Source organism: Balearica regulorum, chromosome 4 (genome assembly GCF_011004875.1).
Source record: "Balearica regulorum gibbericeps isolate bBalReg1 chromosome 4, bBalReg1.pri, whole genome shotgun sequence".
Lineage (NCBI taxonomy): Eukaryota > Metazoa > Chordata > Aves > Gruiformes > Gruidae > Balearica > Balearica regulorum.
In genome coordinates this window covers 57,884,307-57,909,092 of record NC_046187.1, presented here as the reverse complement: position 1 = coordinate 57,909,092, position 24,786 = coordinate 57,884,307, and the positions used below count along the sequence as shown (strand labels likewise).

Below are 24,786 nucleotides of genomic sequence, written 5' to 3'. Positions count from 1 at the left end.
GGGCTTAATGTCAAGTACTGTGACTACGCTCCGAGAGATATACCATTTCTAACCATGTTGCTTCATAATTATGTATTTCAAGGGTATTATGACGTTCTGCAAATCATCCAGCACTGGTGACTATGGTACAGTGCTGAATGAAGCATTCACATGAGCATATAATATAATTTCTATGACACGGTATATCTATAGTGCTTTCTTTGTTTTTCTTATACTATTATTATTTTCTCACTTGGGTCTTACAATACCAGAGACAGGAAGAAAAACCATTACACATATTTTCAAATATGAATAGATCAATAAGCGCACCAAAATGCATTTGTTGTCACATACTGAACTTTGCATTATACACGGAGTAAAAAGATAGAACTTACTGGGTCTGCAACATACAGTCTAATCTCTTTCCCTAGCAGAGCAAAGTCCACTTCCTTTGTTATCAGCTCTGCAACAGTGTTAAGGTATTCTGAAAAGAACACGTACATCTGCTAAATGATAACATAATTTAAATATATACTTTGATCCCCATTTTTCTAAAGTTGTTATTTGGTTCCTACTGCAGTCAAGGCCACTATTTAATATGGACGTGAAAGCTCTTTTTTAAGGACTCTTCAAATAGTTACAGAATATAGTTAAAAGTGAAAGTAACCCAAGAATAGGAATTGTTTTAAAACAAAATCAAGCAAAGACCCAATTTTCTGCTTTGTTTTTTTTTGCTGATGTAGTTTTGCTGAAGAGTAGGATCTCTCCTCAAAAAGGTGAAATTAAATGGAGAACTAAGCTCTGAGGATGAATACACAGCTCTTTTGTTATCAGTCCTTTCACACAAAATACATCAAAAAACCCAACGCAAGACCTGAAAAGATACAATCTAGTAAAAATTATACATCTATCACAATTGTTCTTGCATTTTTATTTCTTGCACATTGTCTCTTAATGATTTTCATTTTTTCCCCTCTATGTTGTATTACCTACCCACACATAGGGCCCTATTTTGACAGTCAGGTTGCAGGACACTCATGTCTTTTTTCCTGTGACACTGTTTTTGTAAGACTAATTAACTGGTGTCCCTATGTAATGGTAAACACGTTAGCTTGTGTCTTCATCCTACCCCTATGGGCCTGATTCTTTCTCAGTTAAAGGATATATTTTAGGCAGGGATTTCCAGTGAGGCTAGGGATCCACAATGGCTGAATTTGTGAGTTTCTTCTGATACAGTATCGCAGAACTGGTTTTCTTTGTGTCTCTTTTTTTTTTTTTTTTTTTTGTGGGTCTTTTTTTCTTCAGGATTTTGTAGTAAAAGCTGAAAGATCAAACTATAATTTTACTATTAAAGTTCACACTGCTGGAGAATGGAGGAGTAATATTGTCCTTATCAAGTCTGCTTATTCCTACTGTCTCAATCTCCTCTTTGTAGCTGGTGTGCTGCATAGTAAACCATCTCAGATAACTAATCCAGGCTGAATTTAACTTCACAAAAGTATGAGCTTAAAGTGATTGTGAAACTCCAGTGTTAACTATATGATATAAATTCTGTTTACATAACCTTTGTACTAGATTCTTTATCATTTACATTGCAAGGACTTCCTCTTTCATATATGTCATCTAATATAGTAGCTTATTTTCTTCAGTATGCTCTATACTATGTATTAATATAGGGAGTCATGTATTTTCAGAGACTATACACTCACTCTTCTGTAATACTTCTGAATGACTCATGTTCTCTGCTTTCTTTACCCATCATGTTTTCTGGTTATATTTCACTCTTTTCAGCAACATTTACTTTTACAATGTGCAGTATTGAGAAAGATTCAAACATGGCCCAGCTAACCTTCTGCACCCACCAGGTGATGCTGGTCTAGGCCATGAAGGCCTATGGCTGCGTGCAGGGCCCTGAAAGCTACTACTGCAATTGGATCTCTTTGGGCAAGAGCTTGTGTCAAGTGAAAAATGTCTGATTGTTCCTAAAGACTTTATAGTTATCATAAGACTATCCACTAAATAGCATCAAAGATTAATAAATTCCACTTGCATTATTTATCACCATTCTTCAAGTAAGGAGAAACTGGAGAATTAGTAGCAAAATATCACAAATAACAGGTTTTCATAGTCCAACACTGGGACTGAAATTAAAATAGGGTGTGGGACCTATTTTTGTTTAACTGAAATTATGTTTTTGCTATATGAATAGCTGAATTTAAAGACCTTCAAATGTTGATCATTAGATGATCTAAATAGATATTCTCTTTACCATTGTTGAAAAGTAAAAAAGCTGGAAGAGTCAACTGTAATTTGAGTGGCCATTACTGCCTCATTTTCTGTCATGAGATCTGATATATAATCATGTGTTTAAAATTGGAATGTCTGCCAATAGCAGTGCTTGTGTAGTTACTGTTTCAGTAAGAATGCAGCTTACTTAATTTCCTCTGTAATAAATTCTTATACAGACCACTCTATAATTATAGACACTAATACCATGTAGTACTTCATATTTTTACAAAAGCTTGTTTTTTGCATGTTTCACTCATACTTACAGAGAAAACCAATATATTTTTTAAAAATTGTTTCAACTACCCATTAAAAATCAGAATAGTTACTCTTCTCCTATTGAATATGCTTTAGACAAATGTATTTTCTAAGCTAATGTTTTCTTTCGAGTATGCATAGACAATTCATAGAGATAGCATGTATTAACAGAAGCAGGAGTCAGATAATTTTTTGACTCATCAAAACAGTTTGCTAACGGCAAAGAACATGACTATAGATCAGTTGTTGTCATACCTTCTAAAACTGTTTATAACAGTGTGTTGTAGTAGCTTCTCATAAGCTCTGCATCATTCAGTGAATAGCCTATTCTGATAACAAGTACATTTATTATTATCTATTTCACACACAAAGTTTACCTTTTAAAAATCAGATTTTCTTTTACCTTTATTCAAATCAATGTCTTTTATTCATAACTCACATCTGCACATCATTAATTTAGTCTGAAGTAAGATAAGCAAATACATATATATTGAAAAAATCCAGAGCTGATGAATCTAGCTATACTATTGTTAGGGGAACAATATGGATTCTCACCGAGAAGTTGGTCTATACAATACTATACAGTGAATATATAATAGTACATTTTTGCCCATCTTTTTTTTTTTTCCTTACACATCCCAAAAATTTTGGGTAGAAAGATGACATTTTTCACTTCCTGTAGATGAAAATATATGATCTTTTCAGACTTCCATTTTTATTAGGAATAATTTCAAAAAAAGTGGAGATGCTGGACCATCAGAAATGGTAAATAGGTTAATGATTCACATACCTTTTTGTGTTAGCTGTGCAGTACACTTTCAATGTGATCAAGCAAACTATAATGAGTCAAAAAGGAACTTTCCTTTTGAATTTAATAATTACAGCTGGTTTCAGCTCGTATGTTTGATTAAAGACACTTTATATCTTTCGTTGTTATTTTTAACATTTATACAGTGCTTTACATCTTCAAAGCACTCTGCTGACATTACCTTATTAGTTCTTGCAGTGCTTAGATGTAATTTTCAGTGTGCTTTTATATCACAGTCCCATTTTAATTGCAATTTAAAGCCACATTAATTATATTTATAATGGGCCATAAAAAGGAATGCTTAGTAGGAAAGCCACTGTACCAACAATTTGTGTAGTACATTTCTTAAACTATAAAATATTTTGGTGTATGTGATACTTCAGATTTAGCCCAGTACTGAATTCTGCTAATGAGGGTTTTAGGCCCGTCCTCCCCTAGCACAGCACGAAGCTAACTACATCAGTGAGAGAATGTCAGTGCTGTTCCTCCACTTGTTTTCATTGCTGTCTCGATGAGACTTCTTTTCCTGAACTTGCTGGGTGAAATGGAAATCATTGTAAATATTACCATTGAGGTATTGGTGCTCAAATTTCACCCTCCTGCACAGCACAGGAGCCCTGCCAGGCATTGGCCCTGCTTCCTCCAAGGTTGCCTCCAGGAGCACGTGGCCATGAGTCCCTGCGAAAGCAGTGCTGCTCGTTTTCATGGCGGTACTCTTGAGGACAGTGCTTTTTCCCTGTGAATCCCAGTCAATTCTTGATGCTGCGGTTAAGTTGAGCGAGCTCATGTTTTTTTCATAAGTTTGCTTCTCAACTTCCAAAGCATCAAACAAAATTTCACTTATCAGTTATTTGAACTTTCAGCTGTTACTGCTTTTTCTTTACATTTCTTCCTCTGTTATATAAACACACTCCAGAAAACGTTGGAAGTTTCTTTCAATGTCTATTGCTAATAAATATTTTTGCTAATCACAGATTTGTAGATTCTTGTATTGCTGAAACCTACATATAATTCAAATACATCATCCAGACTGCATAGCAGCTGGGACCTGTCCCACCTATTTGATGTCTCTGAACAAGTGAAATATGGTTGTCAGAAAATGGTGTCAATTGACCTACAACATTTAATGTTAGCTTGCAATGAAAACACGTCCTCATGTTGGTGACTATATAATTATGAATTCACAATTAGGCTTGATTTCATAGGTACTGATCATTTAGAGCCACAAAAATGAGAAATTAGTCAGAGCTCCTGAAATTTAAGTTACTGCTACATAACCAATTTACATAATCTCCCTTAAAGGTGCATGGTGTACATTGGCATCTCTTGGCAATCCTTGTCTGTAGTTACAGAAGAGCCACTCCTTTCTGTCACCTAGGAACTTTTTAGTAGTCAACATCAACTCAGAGTTTCTGAGTTTGAGTTTTGTGTGTGTGCGTAATACAGTACTTTTTAAAGTGCTGTTTAGGCTACTAAACAGTGTAGCCATCTGAACCAAGGACAAAACGTTGTGGAAGTGTTTGAGCAGAAGAAAATTGTAGTAGTATATCCTGAACATAAAATGGAAATGGCTGAAGGTAAGATTACACCTGCAGGCAAATCAGGCCAAGTCCTGGAGAAAATCTGGCACCTAAACTTGCTAGCGAGAGATGCGCTTCTGAAAAGTGATCTGGATAATGAAGGTACAGCGGAGTATGTGCTGAGACTGATCTCTTTAACAAAAGAGCTGAGCAGATCTCTCAGCCAGCAGCTGGAGAACGTTACGGAAGGTATCCAAGACACCTGCCATTTGCTGAGTGCTCTCCATGACAAACACAAGGAATTGACTGCAAGTCCAGGCAAGTATGGAGGGACTTACCTGTAAACAGAATGGACAGGGTAAATTGGATGCTAATTTCTGCTGTGTGATAATGCTGGGGGACCTTACTTTTCATTGGATAGTATTTCAGTATTTGGTCATTCATTAGACCAAATGAATTAATATTTAAACAGTCATATCACAGTGTTTTTGAGCCTATTACATGAGATTCAATAGGAGACTCATAATGCTCATTATGTGAGGGAAAAAAAAAACCTAAACAGAATTGTTTCAAAGTTTTATGTATATTATACTTTGGTGGGTTTATCGTGGCCACACACCAGATGCCCACCCAGGTCTCCCTCCTCAACAGGATGGAGGGAGAAAATAAAATGGAAAAGCTCATGGGTCAATATAAAGACAGGGAAATCACTTGCCACTTACCATCATGGGCAAAATGGACTCGACTTACAGAAAAATATTAATTTAATTTATTGCCAATTGAAACAGATTTGGGTAGTGAGAAACAAAGGCAAAAATTAAAACACCACCTTTCCCTCTCTCTCCTTTTTTCCAGGCTCACCTTCACTCCTTCATTCCCAACTCCTCTACCTCCTCCTGTCCCAAAGAGTGCAGGGGATGGGGAATGGGGGTAGTAGTCAGTCCATAAAAGTTCCCCTCTGCCACTCCTTCCTCCTCACACTTTTCCATGCTCCACCATGGGTCCTTCCCACAGCCCACAGTTCCTGTCAGGAAAGGCTGGGCTCTCCACAGGCTGCAGTGCCTTCAGGGAATATCTACCTGCTCCAGAACAGGGTCCTCCACAGGCTGCAGAGTGGATATGTGCTCCAGCCTGGTCTCCCACGGGCTGCAAGAGAATCTCTGCTTCGTGCCTGGAGCACCTCCTCCCCTCCTTCTTCTCCGGCCTTGGTGTTGGCAGGGCTGTTTCTCACACTTTTTTGTTCACTCCTCACTGCTCTCTGGTGTTCTTGCCCTTTCTTAAATATGTTTTCACAGAGAGAGCACCAACTTCGCTGATAGGCTCAGCTCAGTCCAGCAGTTGGTCCATTGTGGAGCTGGTTGGAACTGGCCAGAACTGGCCAGAATTGGCTGGCTGGCCTCCTTCTCCTCAGGGAGGCCCCTGCAGCCCCTGCCACCAGCACTTCAACAAATAAACCCAATATGTATAGTCTACAGTTCTCTACAAGTAACAACATAGTTAAAAAGATGACAGTAAAAATAAGAAAGACTTCTGCCATCTTAGTGCACAGGTAAACACACGGAGTTTAATTTCTTGCATTTACAATAATGATGTGGATATAATAACGGTGTTATTTATTGTGAGGACCAAATCCAGATTTTTATTTCTGAAAAAAATGCAGGATCATTTTGTGACAAATGAAACAACTCCCTTTCCTCAGAAACAACATCTTAGCAAACATTCATCAAAGCAGAAAAGAGAACTAACATTTCTGCATGTAATAATGGTCTAACAGCATGATGCATAGACAGAGAAAGAGAGAGACTCCAGGCAGAAATCTTTAGCTCTGCCCATGTTTATGAGTCTTTGTTCTACAGGTTTACAAAGTGTCCGCAATGATAAAAGAACATTTTTTGTAAAAAAAGGGACCTGCTTCCAGGGTCCAACATAAAGCTAACTTTGTCCTGTTGGCCTCATGGCCTATGTGATTATTTTATTTTATTTTTTTCAGATTTCTAAGAATTCACTATCATTCTCCTTCCAAAAAGCTACTTTTCCTCATCTGACACTTTCCCATAAAACAGTCAGCAAAAAGGTTTGAAGACAGTTACATAAAAAACTGCCACTGTATTCTAAAGCCGTGTTATCAAATATCAAAAAAACACAGAAAGCAAAGTGTTAGAAAAGCGATGGTGACAGGGGGGTAACACAAAAGAAGACTTATTTCGAGGTTAACCTTGTAACAGAATGCAAAAAGTGTCTTTTCATGCAACACAATTGGGTAGGGTAAAGTTAGAAGGCCATATCTTTGCTTGGCTTTAAGCACTGCAGGATTAGAAAAGTGACATTCACAGCGCAGGAAAATGCCATTGTTTCAGATGACTCTGTTATCTTCAAATTTGATTTTAGTGAAGTTTAAAGAGCTGCACAATTTGTTTGGGTTTTTTTTTTCTTTTGTTTAGAGAATGCAAAATTCAGGGAGGAAATAGGTTAATTTTGGCAACTTTGCCTTACAGTGAGACTGGGAAGTGATCTTTTACAACCACTTATGCAAACAAAGCTATGTTATTTCAAATTTTTTTTTTTTTTTATTTCTCTGCCCTGTTGAACTATTTAGAAGTTCTTCAGTGTTGTAAAATTGCTCCTGGAAAAACAGCAGTACCTTAGAACAAACATTTTTTTCTTTGAACTATCAGTGGAAAAAGATATTTTAAAAATGTGTTTGCACTTTTTTCTTCTTTTTTTTCTTTATTCCCAAAATATAGTCAAAATCCAATAACAAGTCATTTGGGAACTGAGAAAGTATTGCAAAGGAATAGTTTTTAGACTGAGTTCAACAAGAAAAACCTTTATTCTGAACTGTACTCTTTGTAGGTTTAAAATAATCAGATGCAAATGAAAATGAAAGGCCTATCTAGATCATATACTATCACACGTTGATGTGTGATGACATTCTTGCTCAATAAAATTATTTTCCAAGTTTAAAACCTTGAGATATTGATTTACCTCATAAAATATTATTGAAAAAAGTGAATGTAAACCAGTGTTTTCCTGTAAGACTTTTATCAGCTCTTTCTATTGTCCTTCCCTTGTGTGTCTCTGTCCGTTTTAAGTGGAGAGTACACCATACTGTGTTTCATTCTGTACAGTTTTCTTATTTGTATCAGCTTTCACTGGATTTAACCTGGAAAACAAAGCTTTGCAGGATCTCATGCAGCAAACAGAAATAAGCAAGAAATTTTCTGAGAGGTTTGCAATATACCTAACTGAGGAAAACACAGTTCCCGTTATAGAGATTGACAGCATAAGGTGAGGGGAGAACTGAAAGTAATACATCTGAAATCCTTGGCGAGAATATCTGGAAGGATTTCTAAGAAAAAGTGTAAGATAAGAAAAATGAGGGATCATAAAATAAATAGGTTAAAGATAAAATCTTACATGAATGGCACATAGTGACTGTGTGCATTTTGTGTGTCCTTCTTCACCAAGTGTTTTTAGTTATATGCAAGAGCAACCTCCACCATTCCTATAACTGGATGCTACAAACTGCTGAACTTCAATACTGTATATGTGCTGGTGGTTTTGTGTTATCCTCTATTCTCCGTAGCAAAAATTCAAAGCTGCTAAGCATGTTTAATATTGAGCTCATGTATAACAGCTTTGTCAGAGACCCATGCGTTAGAACCTTGCAGGATTCAATTTTAGGAAATATATATAATTAATGTTTAGTTTTAAAGCTATTCCCAAATTGATTTGAATATTATTTACCAATTCTATGCTTTAGATTGATCGTTATTATGAATTTAGCTAGTGTCGGATCATTAGAAAGGTGTTCATTAGAGTTGCCACAGTAGTACTCTGACAAATACACAGTTGTACTTGGACAAGTACACAAATGTAGTTGTCTGTATTCAGTTCTTCAGAAATTCACTGAAACTGAATAGCAATAAATGCAGAAAATATTAAATGGAAGCGAGGAAATACATTGTGCTTCGTGTATTGAATGGCATTATGGAATTAGGTGGAATTCATTAGGTATGTCTATTAGAGTTCACAATTTTTGGCTAGCTTTCATAGCAAAATTCAATTGGTTACCTATTTTTTCCCTCAGAGTACAATGGAATTGTAGATTGTCTGCAGAAAGTGGAGGATTTTTTGATAAATACAGTCTCACACCTTCAAGAGGCAGAAAGTAAACTTTATGCCGCCAGCTGCACACAAGGTGATGATTCTGAGATCCAGACTGCTCAAAATGCTTCTAGAGAGACAGATGTGTGTTTTTCTGAAGGAGAAGCGATAGAGTCTGTGCAAGCATCTTGTAGACCCAGTCAGAAATCTCAAAGAAGTCCTTCTCTGAACAGGACTGGAAGTCAGAATATTAATCAAATCCAGCCAAGTGAAACTCAAACTGTGGAAAAAGACATTGTTGCATCATCAGCTGAAAACGTATCTGCTCGAGAACAGGATGTCAGCAGAGAACCTCCGATGAAAAAGGAGGATGGTGAACACAGACTGCTAATGAACTCTGTTACAGAGAAAAAAGATTGCAATGGAAAAGATAAACCTCATGGAGGTAGCTCTGTTACTGAAAAGTCTCCAGAACTGGCTTTTCAAGATGCTACGAGCAGTGGGGAAGGCATTGTATCTGGGACATTGAAAGACATTTATGACATAACTGTCACAAATATTTTTCAACATGAAAAAAAGGCAGCAGTCAAAGAATCTTCAAAAGGGGTAGAAAATGAAGAACATAGACTGACAGAGCAAATGGAAGACAGTAAAATGGAAGCAAATCATGAGATTTGTAGGAATGACCTAATTACCTTCACATCTTCAGCACAAACATGTGGTCTTACTACTGTGAATCCTTCTATGAATGATTCAGAAGAAATAAAAAAATCTAGGCACTGGATGTACAAAGAGTAAGCACATATTCTTTTTAGGAACAGATATACATTAATATTGCTTATTAGCATACATATAAACATCTGTGGGCCAAGAAATTCAATATGCATGTATTGAACAGCTGCTATGGCCATGCACATAATAACAGTTTACAACTTAAACATGTACAGTGAAGATCTTCCATTTCATCTAAACTGTAACTTTCTATTTGATTGCTTTTTTTTTTTTCCCCCAGAGAGGGACTGAGTCACAGCCAGTAAAGTCAATAATACCTAAATTGTTGAAAATCAGTAGGAAAGGATCCCACTAGGCAGTTTTATAGTAATTTGTAATTTGTTCTGAAACAAGCTAAACATAAAAATTTTCATGATTTTTCCCATCTATTAAAAAAAATCTTTTTTGTTATGAATGATCTGTTTATGCTGCAGTGTAGCACATCATTACAGTAAAGTATTTAATTAAAAATGCAAGACACCTCCCCACCCAAAATACAAAGAATAATATTTTATATTCTTTTTCTCCAGATTTCTAGTGGGAAAGAGTAGTAAGAATGAATGTGAAGTAGCTTGTTTTATTAAAGCCCCTGCAACTGCTCTGGAGAATCTGAAGTGTAAGATTGTCAATGACACTAGTTCCTTGGTGGTGGATGATTCTGAGGAGCTGGTCAGCAATGTCATCTGTATTGAATGCTCTGATTATGAGAAAACAATCCCTTTCCCTATCAACATTGCAATCCCATTTACTTCGTGCTTCAGAGGAAATTATCGGGAGATTATGGTGAAGGTGACTGATAGAAACTTTCAATCAAACTACTTAACTCCTATTTCTTTGGAGGGATTCCAAGGAAACCATAAGGTTGGTAACCTTTCATCTAAGCATTGTAAAAACACCATTGCAGGTTCCCAGTTAAGCCCTTGTGGAGTTATACAAGTAAAGTTGTCATTATTAAGACATATTGGCCACTATGTGGGGTTAAATTGAACTTTTCTTCCTGCTTTCTCAAGAACTAATTCTATTTGAAACCTAGTATTTAACAAGGTCATTTTTCCCCCTTGTAATGTCAAGGCAAGTGTTTGATCCCACAATACTAATGATTGAGTAATGGTTCATGATTTTTGTAAGTAAGTGTAATACATTTAATTATTTAATAAAAGTAAAAACTTAAGGGAAATTATTTTGCAATAAGAACACAGAAAAGTAACACAATGATGTATGTATGAGTCCAAACTCCAGCTCAAAGAAAGACGATGGTTCTTTTTTATAACTGCAGAAGAATTGCATTGGGCCATATTCATCACCCAGTTTACAAGCTTATTTCATTTCACCCCAGTCATACACTGGAAAATTAATGACATCACATGATGATTAGAGATCACCAGATAACTGGGCATCCAGGTGGCAGTAACATTTAATTTGTTTTCCTTTCACACCTTGTTCTATAAATAATGTTGTCTTCTCAAAACACTAATCCACTGCGGAACACAGCTTCCTTTCCCTCCAATGTACTCTAATACCACATTCTCTTTATGCAGGAAACCTTTGCGGAAGTGAAAATTTATCAGCTGGGGTTTTTTTCTGTGTTGTCCTGCTTAAAGAAAGAAACATTTACTGTTCCAAAGGAAGGACTCGCACAGAAGCTGAGCATGGATTCTAGAATCTCATTCTATTACCATCCAGAAACATTCAGTTCTCCAGCACCCATGCAGTTAAAGGTGAGCCTGAAATACAAAATACTTGTTCCATAAGTCTGTTATCTGATTACTTCTGAAGCAATGATGCCAATAATGTTAAAGGGCAACCTGTTCCATTATTAGAAGTGAAAAGGGAGTGCAGCTCCACATCCTGTGTGCACAGCAAGTGGTTTCCTGTCAACCTTGCTAAAACCACATAATATAGTTAGTAGTCAATATTTCTAGCTAAAAAGAAGAACCATCTATGTTTGTTTGATATACTTTAGATAATACAGTTGTTTTCAACTCCAAACTTCAACTGTTTGGCCCAGTGTTTAAGTTAATGGAACAATTTTTCTCACCTGACCTTCATCATTTGTACCAGGCAGTGCAACAGAAGGTTTTGTCACCTCTTAGTCTTAGGCTGAGAATAATCTCAAAATTTGCTTCAAAGTACAGAGTATTCTGAAGTACAGAGAAGCTAAAATTAATAGTGAAAAAATTACAGATTTGAAAAAAATCTTAGAAAATTATCAAACTCTGAGGGAGCTCAGGAGTCTCCAAACTTGAACTCAAAGCAGAACCAAAACAAGCAAAATGTTTTAGTCAGTAAAGGTTCTGGGGTTTGAAGACTTTCAAGCACTTGGTTGTGTATTGTATAAAGTGCTGATACATTGGTAGGGTCGTTCCTGGGTTATAAAGAGGAGCCTAAAGGTTCTGTGACAGTCTAATCCAATTACAAAAGATAAATCAATTTGTAAAAACTCACGCATGAAACAGGAGATTTATCAATTTGTAAATTAATTGTACAAATGCTTTCCATATTTAGGTTCAGCCAATTGAACCATCATTGGTTTCGACACTGAAAGCAAGACACGATATGTACTACTCAGTGGTATCTACTAGTGCACTGGTTTATGTCCAGCATCCTTCAGCCCAACCATTTCACAGCTCATTCACTATTACTCTACCCTGTCCTCCGAACCCGGAAAAAAAAAGGCAAGGAGGTGAGACAGAACATGCAAGAGCCCTTAGTGCTACTGTAAAGAGGGTTGCTACAGCATACCATCCTTGGTAAGAACAACTTCACTACAAATTCAGTATTTTCAAAATATCAAAATGAATTAATTTTAACAGTTGCTGATTAATAATTTTAGGTATAAAAAATGTATTACTTCCTTAATACAGTCTGCTATACTTAGAAAAATTGTTAGAAACACTAGAGCAAATCCCCGAAAATTCATGTAGCATTTGATGTATAATCTTTAAATATGCTCACCACAGAATTTCTAGCAGGAGTCTGGATGAAAAATGTGTGGGTTTTTTCAGCAAGAAATGTTCAGCCATTTCACCAAAGCCAAACACTTAACATAGAGAATAACCATGTCTCAGAGCTGCTGTGATCATTATTATCAGGGGTTTGGCTACCGTAGCCTTTGAATTTTCTGGTCTCTTCTTCTACACATTCCAATGGCTACCTGAGTCTAAATTTCTGACACAATGATTTGGCATAAGTCAGTTTTGTGGTAACTGCTATATTAGACAAAGGCCCAGACTTTTCCAAAGTACTCACTACAAAATTTCTAAAACTTAGACCATTTGGAATATCTTAAAAAAGCATTAAAACATGGGGACTCCTAAAAAAAACCCCTCTAAGTTTCAGTTGTTAACTGGCAGTTCAATAAAATTTATCCATCATGCAAACTTATTGGTGCAAAAAAAGGCCAAAGTTGACCTAGTCTGTTTTGACAGTCAGCAAAATAAATGGTATTTTTACCATATCCTGCAGGTAAAAAAAAATCAATCTGAACTGACCATTTGATTGTTGTCCTTCCAGTTCTGCTACCGTGGGCAACTCCAGGTTCAGAAAGGCTTTCTGGGATTTCTTGGTAGGGACTAGCTTGGGACAAGAGTCAGCTTTGAAGTACTTTTATTTGAGGTCATTAAAGAGTTAGCTTATTCATCCTATGCTAAATATTATCTTTTACATAATTCATCTACATGCGAAGATTATGATTATCTTGAAAATAAGCAAGGTACAGATGGAGAAGGCAGACAATATTCTAGCCTTTCTTTTCTGAAAAACTTCTCAGATCATGTTTTAAAGAACTTGCCTTCACATTGGTCTCAGACTGTACATCCATCTTTATCACAAACTTCAGATTTGGAAAGGGTGCCCATGTCAGTTTACGGAGATTTAAATTTCATTTCCTGTACCAGAAGCATTTCATTGTGTGATAATACCCTCGTGGCATCTGTCTGTTCTTAATACCAGTCTAAATGGCACTTTAGATCCCCAGTCGAAGCATATCCATGAAAAGACGACGGCTTGATTGCTTATTTCTATACAAATTCCTTAGAAAATGATACCAGCATTTTCCTGTATTTGTACATAGGCTGAGGCTGCATGCTTGAGAAATGCTTAGGCTGTCCTGTCTGCAGTATTTTCTTTTTTGGATTGTACATAGGGTGTGCATTTGAGGTGAATGGGTTATTCACATCCAGTTTTAAAAAAATAGATAAGGAAGGGTGTGCGTGAGAGAAGAGTTATGGGCTTCTGTAAAAAAAAACCTTCATGTTTCATTCATTAGGATAAATTAGCTAGACCACATCATGTCACAGTTTCTTCATTCTGAGTGTGATATCAAAGTAATGACCTGATTTGAAGAGAAGCTACGTTTATTTTCTCTGTTGAAAGTTCTTTGTTTTGTTTTTTTTTCAGATACCAACTTTTAGAGAATCTAAATCTTGATGACTGGCTCAAAAAACAATCCATAATAATTACTGTGAATGATATTAAATGGTAAACTGGATTCATTTAGATAGAAAACTTTCTTTTTTTTTTTTTTTTTACCTTTTTATGGAGAATTGAAAAAAAAATAAAAATCTCTCTTAACAATTATATCACTTATGTACTCTGGAGTATAGTTCCAGATGTAGATTTTCATCTACAAGGTGGGGAAAAACAGTTGTAGTCATCAAGGAAAGCAGAAGGGAAAGCAGAGCTACAAATACAAGCTTAGTCTTTCTGTAGGATCTGTTTTTCATTATATTTTTTCCTGTAATTCCTTGGCTTTCCAGGGCTGTGAGTGCTTCTGTGAGAAAAAATGGGGAAAATCTCAGTGATACTTTGAAATTATTAGGTCGCAGAAACAAAGAAGAGGGGTGGAAGGTGTTTGATGATGTTATTATCCAGAATGCACGGAATGGTCTTGTATCATTTGAATTAAATGAGCATTTAGAAAGGTAATGTATGAATAATTTTATAAAATTCCATTTACTAAAATATTTACTTTCAAGTGTACAAATCAATAGAAATTAGTATAGTTAAGAAATCATTCACCATTAAGTATTAACTTGCCAGCATCTCTTTATTCCACTTTGCAGATCACTTAGATTTGTTACTCATAATTACAGAAAATATAAATTTGTTTAAATATGTTTTCATCCATAGACTGTACACAACGTAATATATACAAATCTTGAAGCAGATATTAATCTTAATTTGAAAATGCGATTTAGCTCTCTAACTACAAAACCATAATATTTTTTGGAATTTCTTATTAAGAAATACTATCTTACTTTCATCTGAAAGTTGCATGTATTTGAATTCATGGATACAGAGTCAATATACTCTGCACTACAGAAGCAGGCAAATTTCCACCCTTTCATGTGTTGGAAACAAGAATGAAAAGGAGGTAGCAAAAGGTCCATCGGAGACTGAGTCCTGTATTATTTTGAATATTAAATTGTTAGAAGTTGTTAAAATTATTTAAGATAGAGCTATTTATTTTCTTGCCTTTTTTTTTTTTTTTTTTTAATACAGCTTTGTTGTCATTCGCCTTTCGTTCCTCTTGGAAAACACATATCTTCTCCTCTTTGCTCAGGCTCTGGAAGAAGCTGTCTGTAGCACAATGGCTAATGTGATACTGTATCGGAAAAGAGAAAACCCATATAAAATCGTAGTTTTGCTATCTGCATCCAAAGATTTGACCTGGGAACTTCAAAATCTCCATGAGGAGGGCTACTTTGGTCCCCCAGAACCTACACAGCAGTTCTCATTAAGAGAAGGAGAGCAGATTCATTTTAGATTTAGAGGCAATATTTTTGCTTCAGGTAAAGTAATTAATTCATGCATTTGGATGAACATTATCAATCACCTCAGCTGTTCAGAAATACTGTATGTGAACATTAGTAGATTGTGCTTAGTCACAGCACATTTAGTTATTTCAGTGTTTTGTTTCTTGTAAATGATAGGTGCATGGAACTACATGGGAAACTGCTCTAACTGAAAAATCAAATGTACTAGATGAACAAGATCCTGAGCAACCTGCTCTAGATGACCCTGCTTTGAGCAGGGGGGGAGTTGAACAAGATAATCTTCAGAGATCTCTTCCAACCTCTGCCATTCTGGGAAACCTGGTCCCTCGGAAACTGCTGGCATTTTATCTTTTATTTCAAAAGGACAGGATTCCATCAATGGCTTTTCAATATAGAGAATATTTGATAGGAATTAAACAGATTCCAAACAAAAAGAAATAGTCTGCTATTTTATCTGCTTTATTTAAAGTGAGCAAGATTAAAAACTGAAACCCAGGGCAAAATGTTGCTTTTTGTGAGTTGCACTGTGAATTGAGGTGATGAGAGATTGTTAATGCTGTTTCCATTAGGAGCCTCAAAAATTCCATACAGTGGCTGCCACCATTCAGAGATTTGCTTAAAGGGAGAAGAGATAAGAATCCTCAAAAAAATTTTCACCCAAAATTACTATAGTCTCTTCTGTCAGTTTTGGAAAGAATGGATAAATATATATTTGGCCCTCTGAACATTTTGTACATAAACTCTCCCATTGAAAACTCCGTTTACCATAAAGAAAGGATTATTCTTCAAAAAGAGAAGTCTCCAGCCCCTAAGGAATGCCCGCTTAGCTATGCAAAGGATAGTGTTATAGATGTGTCAATTAAAATGGAATTACAAATCCTAGAAATGCACCTACCTCTCTGCCCCTATTGATATTCTTGTTACAGATAGACATCCATCCATCCTGAATAATGAGAAAGCATATACTTCTAATTCCATTCACAGCACCATTTTATTTCTCTCTGTGTTACATACTTTATCTCCTTCTGTGTTCCTTACTTTTCAACTTGTAGCACAGCCTTCACCACTTATTCCTTATACCAAAAATTCAGGTGCTAAGACAGCTAACTATGAAGACATTTCAACTACTGAAGCAGGCTGGCAGGAATGTTTGAACTTCAAGTAATAATAATGATAAAGAACAACCAAATGTTAAGTGATTAGCTCTATTTGACTCACCCTGATGAATTATTTTAGATGTCATACATCTATATACAGTGTAAAAAATATTTTTTTTTCTTTGTTTTTGTATGAACTGCAGAGAATGGAAAAGATTTTGGAAAAGTCTACAGGCTGATTTTTCATTCACAAAGACGACCCAGGCTGGAGCTCCAAATTAAAGAAGTGGATGAATTTGGTAACCACAGCTCACCACATTACAAAGGAACAGCAGTGTTTTATAAAATTAGCAGAGAGATGATAACCAAGGAATGGGAACAACCCTTGCCATATGGTGAATATCAACACCAATCGCCACTGTGTAAATTAGCACTAACGTTGCCAAAGGTGGGTTTCTCACTTGATAATGTTAGAGATCTTTCCCTTTTTCCCTTACCACATATTTATTAGGTAAAAAGCATCTTGGTATGATTTTTGCTTTACAGACATGCACAGGAGTCACTGATGGAGCTGTTCTGATCCATCAGCAATATACAAACACTCTCATCATTTCTTTTAGCAGGTGGAAGCATGGAAAGCATCCAAGCACAAGCATGGAAAAAAAATGTTTAGCAAAAGTTTTTCACACATTTGCTCTCCCCAAATGGTATGGCTCTAAGAAGTAATTACTTAAGTTTCAGTTATATAATTCTTGTATCCTTGTCTCGGGAGTGCAGAACTGCAAATTGTAGGAGTATTAAATGGTTCATGTAACCTCTCTTTCTCCTGTCACCTGATTCTCCTATTATGCCTGATAAGCCTCTGCAATACAGCCATGCGGGCAATTATCTCCATCTGTGGCGAAACCTATTGCTACATAAATTAATCTTTAATATTCCTGTAATGAAATATCATTGTAGCCTTTTCAAGGAGCCTAGGTATCATCACACTATATTGTACAAAATGCTGTTGCTAGACTACTGCTATCAAATTTGCGTACATTTTAATCTCAAAATATGTACAGTAACACTTGGTCTAAATCTCTAGTGACAAGCAGTAGCATCTCTCTTTTTGAATTTAATTGACTTCACTCTTTCTTAAGCTATCACCTGCAAAATCATCTTTTATTTCCTAAGCATACCTCTTGATTTCTCTCTCATCTCCACTGTCTCAAGTAAAAATTAAGAACAGTTAAGTGCAGAAGATTTTAAAAGGAGATCTCTTTTAGTGACAAACGCCATATAAAATGTAAGTTTTCTTTTGAGAATCACATGCTTTCAAGCATTTTGCTTTTCCACAGGGCTAGCATTCCATGTGCAGTATTCACAGAGAGGGAAATACAAACTCTTGAGGTCCAGTGGAATGATTAAAAAAAAAGTAATTAAAAAAAAATCTGTGGCACACCCTAGGCATCAGTTAGTTTTCTTCCATCCACCTGCCTAGCTTCTATCCCATTGTTCCACTTTATTTTATCTTACTGTGTAATAAGAATAAGAATTAGAGGTTTGAACAGCATTTATTAAACCACAAAGATAATTATCAAGTGTCTTAGATTTGTCTTTAGATAAGTAGAGAACAAAACTGACAACAAGATTATGCCATATATCTATGAGGCATCCACATCATGACTGCACTCTGCAGTTCTGGTCACAGAACTCAGAAAGAGGAAGAGGAAAGAAAGAAGTTGATCAAAAACATGGAGTGGTTTTAGGTAGAGAGACAATACATTGGTAACAACAGTTCAGGCAGTTTCAACAGAAATTGAAATATTGTATTCACTGATGAATATTAAGGAGGAACTGAAAAATGAATTATTATATCCCCTTTCACCAGATATAATAACAATATTGGTAAGTGGCAGGTGTAACCAGTAATATAAAAGAACATACTTTTTACATACAAAAATAGTCAAAAGTTGAACCCATTTGAACAGGATATTTGAACAGTTAAAAATGTGTTTGAGCTAGAAATGGAATTGAGTGGAAGAGAGACAGAACCATATATTAAACATAATGATCCAGATGCAATTAAATGCCAGAGCAATGAAAAGGAAATTCTAATTACTTACCGTATCTTATTATGTGTTCTAAAATTATTAACAGTGATGAAAGCACTGACAGTAAAAATTAACATAAGAACTTTTATCCTGTTTTTACTATCCATGATCTGAACAATATATTTGAGTCAGATATATCTTCACATTTAGGTGGGCTTTCTAATGAATAAAAGAAATAGAAAGAAATAGTTAAAATTGTATGAGAAAACACAGTTAGGGAGAAATTTAATGCACTAATTATACAAACAACTACACCAGCCATCTGTCAAATGCAACTGCTATTTACACTTCATTAAAGTACAAGTCTTGTGTTAATATTCATATGATATGAACCAAGACTGGTACTGTCCATAATTAGTCATATGCTGATGCTATTAATATATATCGCCAAAGCGCCTAGAACTATCTGACCACATTCATCTGTGTAGACATACAATCAAGCAATGATCCTTCCATTTTGCTAGTTTCTATCACATGTATACTACTACAGTACAGCAATTAAGCTGCCCCAAAGGCTCCAGGGAGATCTTATAGCAGCCTTCCAGTAGGACCTAAAGGGGGCCGACAGGAAAGCTGGAGAGGGACTGTTTACAAGGGTGTGTAGCAATAGGACAAAGGGTAATGGCCTCAAGCTGAAGGAGGGTAGATTTAGATATTAGAAAGAAATTCTTTACTGTGAGGGTGGTGAGGCACTGGAACAGGTTTCCCAGAGAGGTTGTGGATGCCCCCTCCCTGGAAGCGTTCAAGACCAGGTTGGATGGGGCTTTGGGCAACCTGGTCTAGTGGAGGGTGTCCCTGCCCATGACAGGGGGGTTGGACTAGATGATCTTTAAGGTATCTTCCAACGCAAACCTTTCTATGATTCTAAGTTTGTTTTTTGAGGGTTTTGGGGGGTTGTTTGTTTGTTGTGGGTTTTTTTTTCCCCAGATGATTGAGTTAGAACCACCCACAGTGCCTGATTTTTGGTTGTTACCAAAACAGATGGAATCTTTTTAAGGCAACCATTCTGACTACATTTTCACTTATTTCTGTAAAATTCCCACCTAATTTTCTGTTGAATTGTGCAGAGAAGACACTAACTACATAGATTATAAGCCATTTTTATATGTATGTGCCCACATTATCCACTCTCTTACAAATATATTTCTAACAGTGGTGAAAGCAGTGGTTATTTACTTTGTATGCAACCATTCACATCAGTTTTTAGTTTAAACGTGCTATACTTGTACAGAAGTAAGCTGATCTTCAATAACAATTCCTATTTATGGACCTTTCATTTCCTCAGCATTAGAAAACACTGGTCAAACCTGTTATTTTCAACACAAGTTAAATACGGTGGATTAGGTTCTGATATCAACTATGTGTGTGCATATCAGTAATATTTCTACTGATTTCAAAGCAGTTGTATCTATGTGAAACTGGGCTAAATTGTTTAAAATATTCATTTCTCCTTTTCTGTCTGTCCTGTTTAATATGCGGCTGGAGTCTGGTCATGTCTGAGAGGTCCATTTGACAGAGCACTTCAGTATTACCGGCTGAAATTAGAATGCTTTGCAAAAAGAGATTGTTGTAATACATACAAGCATTATCAAATTACTATTCTGCTGAAGTTTTATGTCTAATGACTGTCCAACAGCAAAATTGCATGTGATGCTCTGCTTCAGAAAGGCTTAGCTAATTGAAGGGCCTTCCAGACTAGAAAACTGCTTTGACCGCTAAGAGTACTTTACTTACGCTGTCAACAAGAAGAGTGGGGCCACATGCCAGTGCAGCTGAACCATGGGTGAATTTAGCGCTTCACCACAGACATTTAATCTTTAAAGGCAGATTTAATGTTTTAGATCTAATGCATTGTATATTATTACACTATTTCTAGACAATACTCATTTTCAATTCTTATCATTTTTACTACTATTTTAACATTAAGTAGCATAAAGTGGTTCAGATTAAAGTCAGTGCATGGGTAATTGAGTTCATCTACAATAACTTTGAAAATCTCATACAGACCTTTGAGGTGCTAAATTCTCATTAATGAATGAAAATAAGTTTAAATATAAATGCATAATTAAACAAAGCCAAGGAAAGCTGAGTCTTGGAAGAAAAACAATGCCCCCTTCTGGAAGAGCTTTCTATTCCCTTTTTTTTGAGGGGTTTTTTTAGCCATGTTATGCTATCTTCACTCTAGGGCACATCCACTGACAGCATTGCTGCAGAAGCATGCAAGACAAGGCAGATTCAGATCTCAAGATGAGTACGGCACAGGATGGTTTTGCACCACCAAGCAGTGCATACTCTGGGCATCCTGCGCACACTGAAACCCCCTGCCAAGATAACTGAGTACAATATATAAAGTTTGTATTATAAAAGTATTTAAGATAAGCTCAGTAAGGCTCTGGCTCAGTCTGCCCAGCAGGAAAAGGAGAGTAGTTTATCCAGTCAGAGTTTCATACTCTTAATTGATAAATGGAAAAAAAGAAACTCAGTGAATAAACCTGGAACAAGTCTCACAGGGAAAGCTGTGCATAAACAGCCAGGAAATACAACTGAATGTGTGTGAAAAATGTAACATGGACACTTAAAGAGGACAATTACAGCTTTTAATAAAAAAAGAGCTGAAATTCACTTGATAGAAATTAATCTCTTCTTGTGCTCAGTGCTTATGTAAGTGATTTCTTGTTCCATACGGAGTAGGAAACAACAGTGAAGCCCACATGACTTTCCTCTTTCTCAGTCAAAGGGGAGAAGGCCAGTACTTTTTTCTTTCTCTCCAGTGTTCAGAGGAAGAAAGAGGAAGAACTCTGGACTTTCAATGGAATTTGTCTTTTGAGTTATGATGATTATTAGTGATTTATAATTAAAAGTTGAACCATGTAAAATGAATCACTCTTGCCACAAACATAGTATGATTTCTAGACCTAACAATAGTTACTACATACCTAGAAACTGTTATTTTCCTGGAAACAGTATGGTATGAACACAGTTCTAATAAGACAACAGAGACAGCAAGACAAAGTTAGTGCAATATTCAAAATTAGAATCCATTTCATGTAGAAAGGTTCCATATAGATTTTCTATACACCTAGTTTCAATGCACCAGTCGTGACATAATGCTACCGATCAAACATTTATAAAATTGCTTAAATTATAAACTTTTTGATAAGATGCAATAAACATTCATTCGGTGTAAACAGACTTAGTGTCATTATTTTAATAGCTGTATACTGATTTTTACCTGTTGATGATGTTAAGTGGTTTTTAATAATGACACAAATCCTGTATGTAGGTAGGACCAATATTAAATGCTGATTTACTTCAGTCCATCTCCATATCCTACACCTCATTCCTTTAATCATTTAGTCATTTCTCTTTCCTCAACATATTTTCTTTGATAGCATGAAAAGTTGATCAACCGTCCACGAAGCACAAACAAAATTTCTTCTGATTCATCAGGTAAGAACACATACATAATATATTAATATCAATATAAATAATAGATATATTTGCTACTTACTTTTTTAAATGCCAAGATTTGTTTCAGCTGTAACTGACATTTTAAAATGCCATGTTCATGAACCAAAGTAGCTAATATGTAAAAAGGTATTCAAAGAAAGAAAAAGTGATCTGTTTACCAGGAAATGCAAAAGCTCTGGTAATATAATGTTGTGGTGGAGTACTTGAGCAGCATGTAATTTTCTGTATAAGGAGGTTCAGTTTATACTGGAAAGCTCCAGAATAAGTTATGTATTGGTTATAGGAAACGCCCAGATGCTTTTATCTTATTGCTAGCTTTCCCCACGCAGTTCCAAAAGTTATAGATCATTGCTGAATCTGCTCTTGACTAAATTTACTTCATGTCTAATGTAGTTTTGGTAACTGCACTGACAAGTAAGAAGTGATGATGGTTTCATTAAAGTAAAACCCAAACCATATTTAGTCGAGGAGTTCACTCACTGAGCTTCCAGCTTTAGACAGCTTTTCAAAAGAAAGAAAGATTTACATAGCAGAAGAATAACGCTCTTAATTTACTAATTTTTGCCCTTCAGACATGCTGTGGGACAACTTGCTATACTGGCTTGCAGAAGAGCTTGCAGAAGATAATACATCATTGCTTGCTTTATGCTTACCTGTTCGGCGGAGCGTACTTCAGCTTGTTAGGCTGAAGTGCCCTGATAATTTAACACACCAGATCTATGAGCTGCTTTGCTGCTGGAAAAAATCCCTTCCAAGGTCGGCTGATAAACAGCAGCTCCTGTCTCGCTATTTGCGGAAGAGTGGCAGAAGTGATCTTTCAGAAGAACTTCATTTTAAGTGGCAAAATAAAGTGTTCGCTTGACAGAATCACTGGCAACTAACAGCCCTATATCTATTCTTTCTTGTTGAAAGGTGTGAATATTTCCGTGATGTTTTGTATGAACAAGTGACAAGGATACCAGTTGGGGAATCAGGCTGCTTACTTATTTACTTTGCAACCTCTTTACTAAAGCAAAGTACAATAGCAATGTCCTTGCTTGCTAAAAGTGAACATTTCTCCTTTGGAAAAGAGAGATACTGAAAATACAGGTATGAAGGATTATAGACTGGTCTGCATAGGTTTCTAAGGACTTTGATTGCTTGCAGGTACCATACTCAATTGACACAGAATCATATTTCTACATACTTTAAATACTAGGAATTATTCACTATATCAAAATCTCATGAATCATTCCATGATATATGGCTTACTCTACAACCAGTAATAATAGTTACCAGGTTCTTTAGAGGAAAGCGTAATAAATCATTACAATTCACAGACAGAGGAAATTTCTTCTTACTTTCAGGTTTGTTAGTAATCAATCCTGACTTTTATATTCTCAGTGAATGTTTTTATCCTTGTGAATGTCATAGCAGATTTCAGTGCTACCACATGTGAATATCTAATCTGTAATATCAGAATTTACTAGATTCGTTGCCTCACTTTTATCTGTCACGGTAGTGGGTTTTTTTCAGGTTAACATTAAGTTTGGAAAAATTATTCCTTCATTTAAGTTTTAAAACATAGTGTTTTGAAATTTCATTCATTATACTGGGTTCTTGTATTAAAGGTACTGTTAATAAACCAGTCTAAAAACTCACTTCTTTCTAGAATGCTAAGTAAGACTAACCTAATTTTTAAAACTAAGAGCAATAGCATGGTTGGACTTTTTAAACTGTGTTTCTACTGAAATAATATTCTAATTGACAGTCTTCTGTTGCTGTTGTATTGCAATCCACCTCGTACAACACACCACAAATTTCTCTAAACACTAAACTTCTACATTTCTGTTAAAGGTTCAACATAGCTAGCAAGTGCCAATGAATCACACAATTCTGGGAGAAAGCCAACCACTTTGTATTTTCACATACAAATATACAAGTATTGATTTGTGACTACACAGGCTGTCACATCTGTGTGGCTTCTCTATTGCTCTAACAATGTGCAATAGATGCAGCTCGCTCTTCAGGTCCACCTGTGTATAGTTGTTAGTTACTGTTATTCTTCTGGATTCAATGCACCAATTATTTTCTTCTTTCAGCCCCCTCCTCCCCTCCCTTTAGTAATATAATATAAATTTTAAATATTAGTCTAAATCTAAAAGTTATTAATCTAAACTTTATTAATATTTAGATTATTCAGAATCCCTGTATGTCTTGCTGACAAATCTTAATTGTGATACACATTGCCAGTCTGCATATTTTATTTTCAGAGGTCATATATTTGCAACATTTCCAAATCACTACTATCAATGAGAAAATTGCATTGCAAAAGAAAAGATAAATAGAAATAGTGTTAATTTAATTCATCTATTCAATAATGTCTCATCCTGTAGGATTATCATTTTTTAATTGTAAAACAGAATATATGAGGACCTTAATCCCTTCATTGTGACATAACCATCCTTTCCTTTTTTAATTTTTTCTATAAAGATATTTTTTAAAATGTACACTGTCTTCTTATTAGCAGAAAACTTTTTATCACACTTTTCTCAGTGCCTTAACACATTTTGTCATCAGATCTTTTGTCTTCAGTGCCTTCTCTTTAGTACTGAATATTCTGCTGCAGGTTCAGCA

At 35.7% G+C, this 24,786-nt stretch overlaps 1 protein-coding gene across 1 annotated transcript; it reads left to right on the top strand.

Annotated features, from left to right (window-relative positions):
- The first annotated feature begins 4,855 nt into the window (after window positions 1-4,855).
- Window positions 4,856-23,545, top strand: DTHD1 (death domain containing 1). Its single transcript, XM_075750744.1, has 10 exons — window positions 4,856-5,169; window positions 8,942-9,752; window positions 10,260-10,590; window positions 11,268-11,447; window positions 12,235-12,479; window positions 14,487-14,651; window positions 15,232-15,521; window positions 16,807-17,051; window positions 22,092-22,149; window positions 22,743-23,545. Exons 1-10 carry the CDS (start codon window positions 4,893-4,895, stop codon window positions 23,030-23,032), a joined length of 2,892 nt encoding a protein of 963 aa, XP_075606859.1. The 5' UTR covers window positions 4,856-4,892; the 3' UTR covers window positions 23,033-23,545.
- Window positions 23,546-24,786: the final 1,241 nt, after the last annotated feature.

What these genes read in the sequence shown, in the direction of transcription:
- DTHD1 (XM_075750744.1), top strand. Translation starts at nt 4,893, where the DNA reads ATGGAAATGGCTGAAGGTAAGATTACACCTGCAGGCAAATCAGGCCAA. An exon ending in GGAATTGACTGCAAGTCCAG is followed by an intron (nt 5,170 to 8,941) that starts GCAAGTATGGAG and finishes TTTTTCCCTCAG; the next exon opens with AGTACAATGGAATTGTAGAT. An exon ending in AGGCACTGGATGTACAAAGA is followed by an intron (nt 9,753 to 10,259) that starts GTAAGCACATAT and finishes CTTTTTCTCCAG; the next exon opens with ATTTCTAGTGGGAAAGAGTA.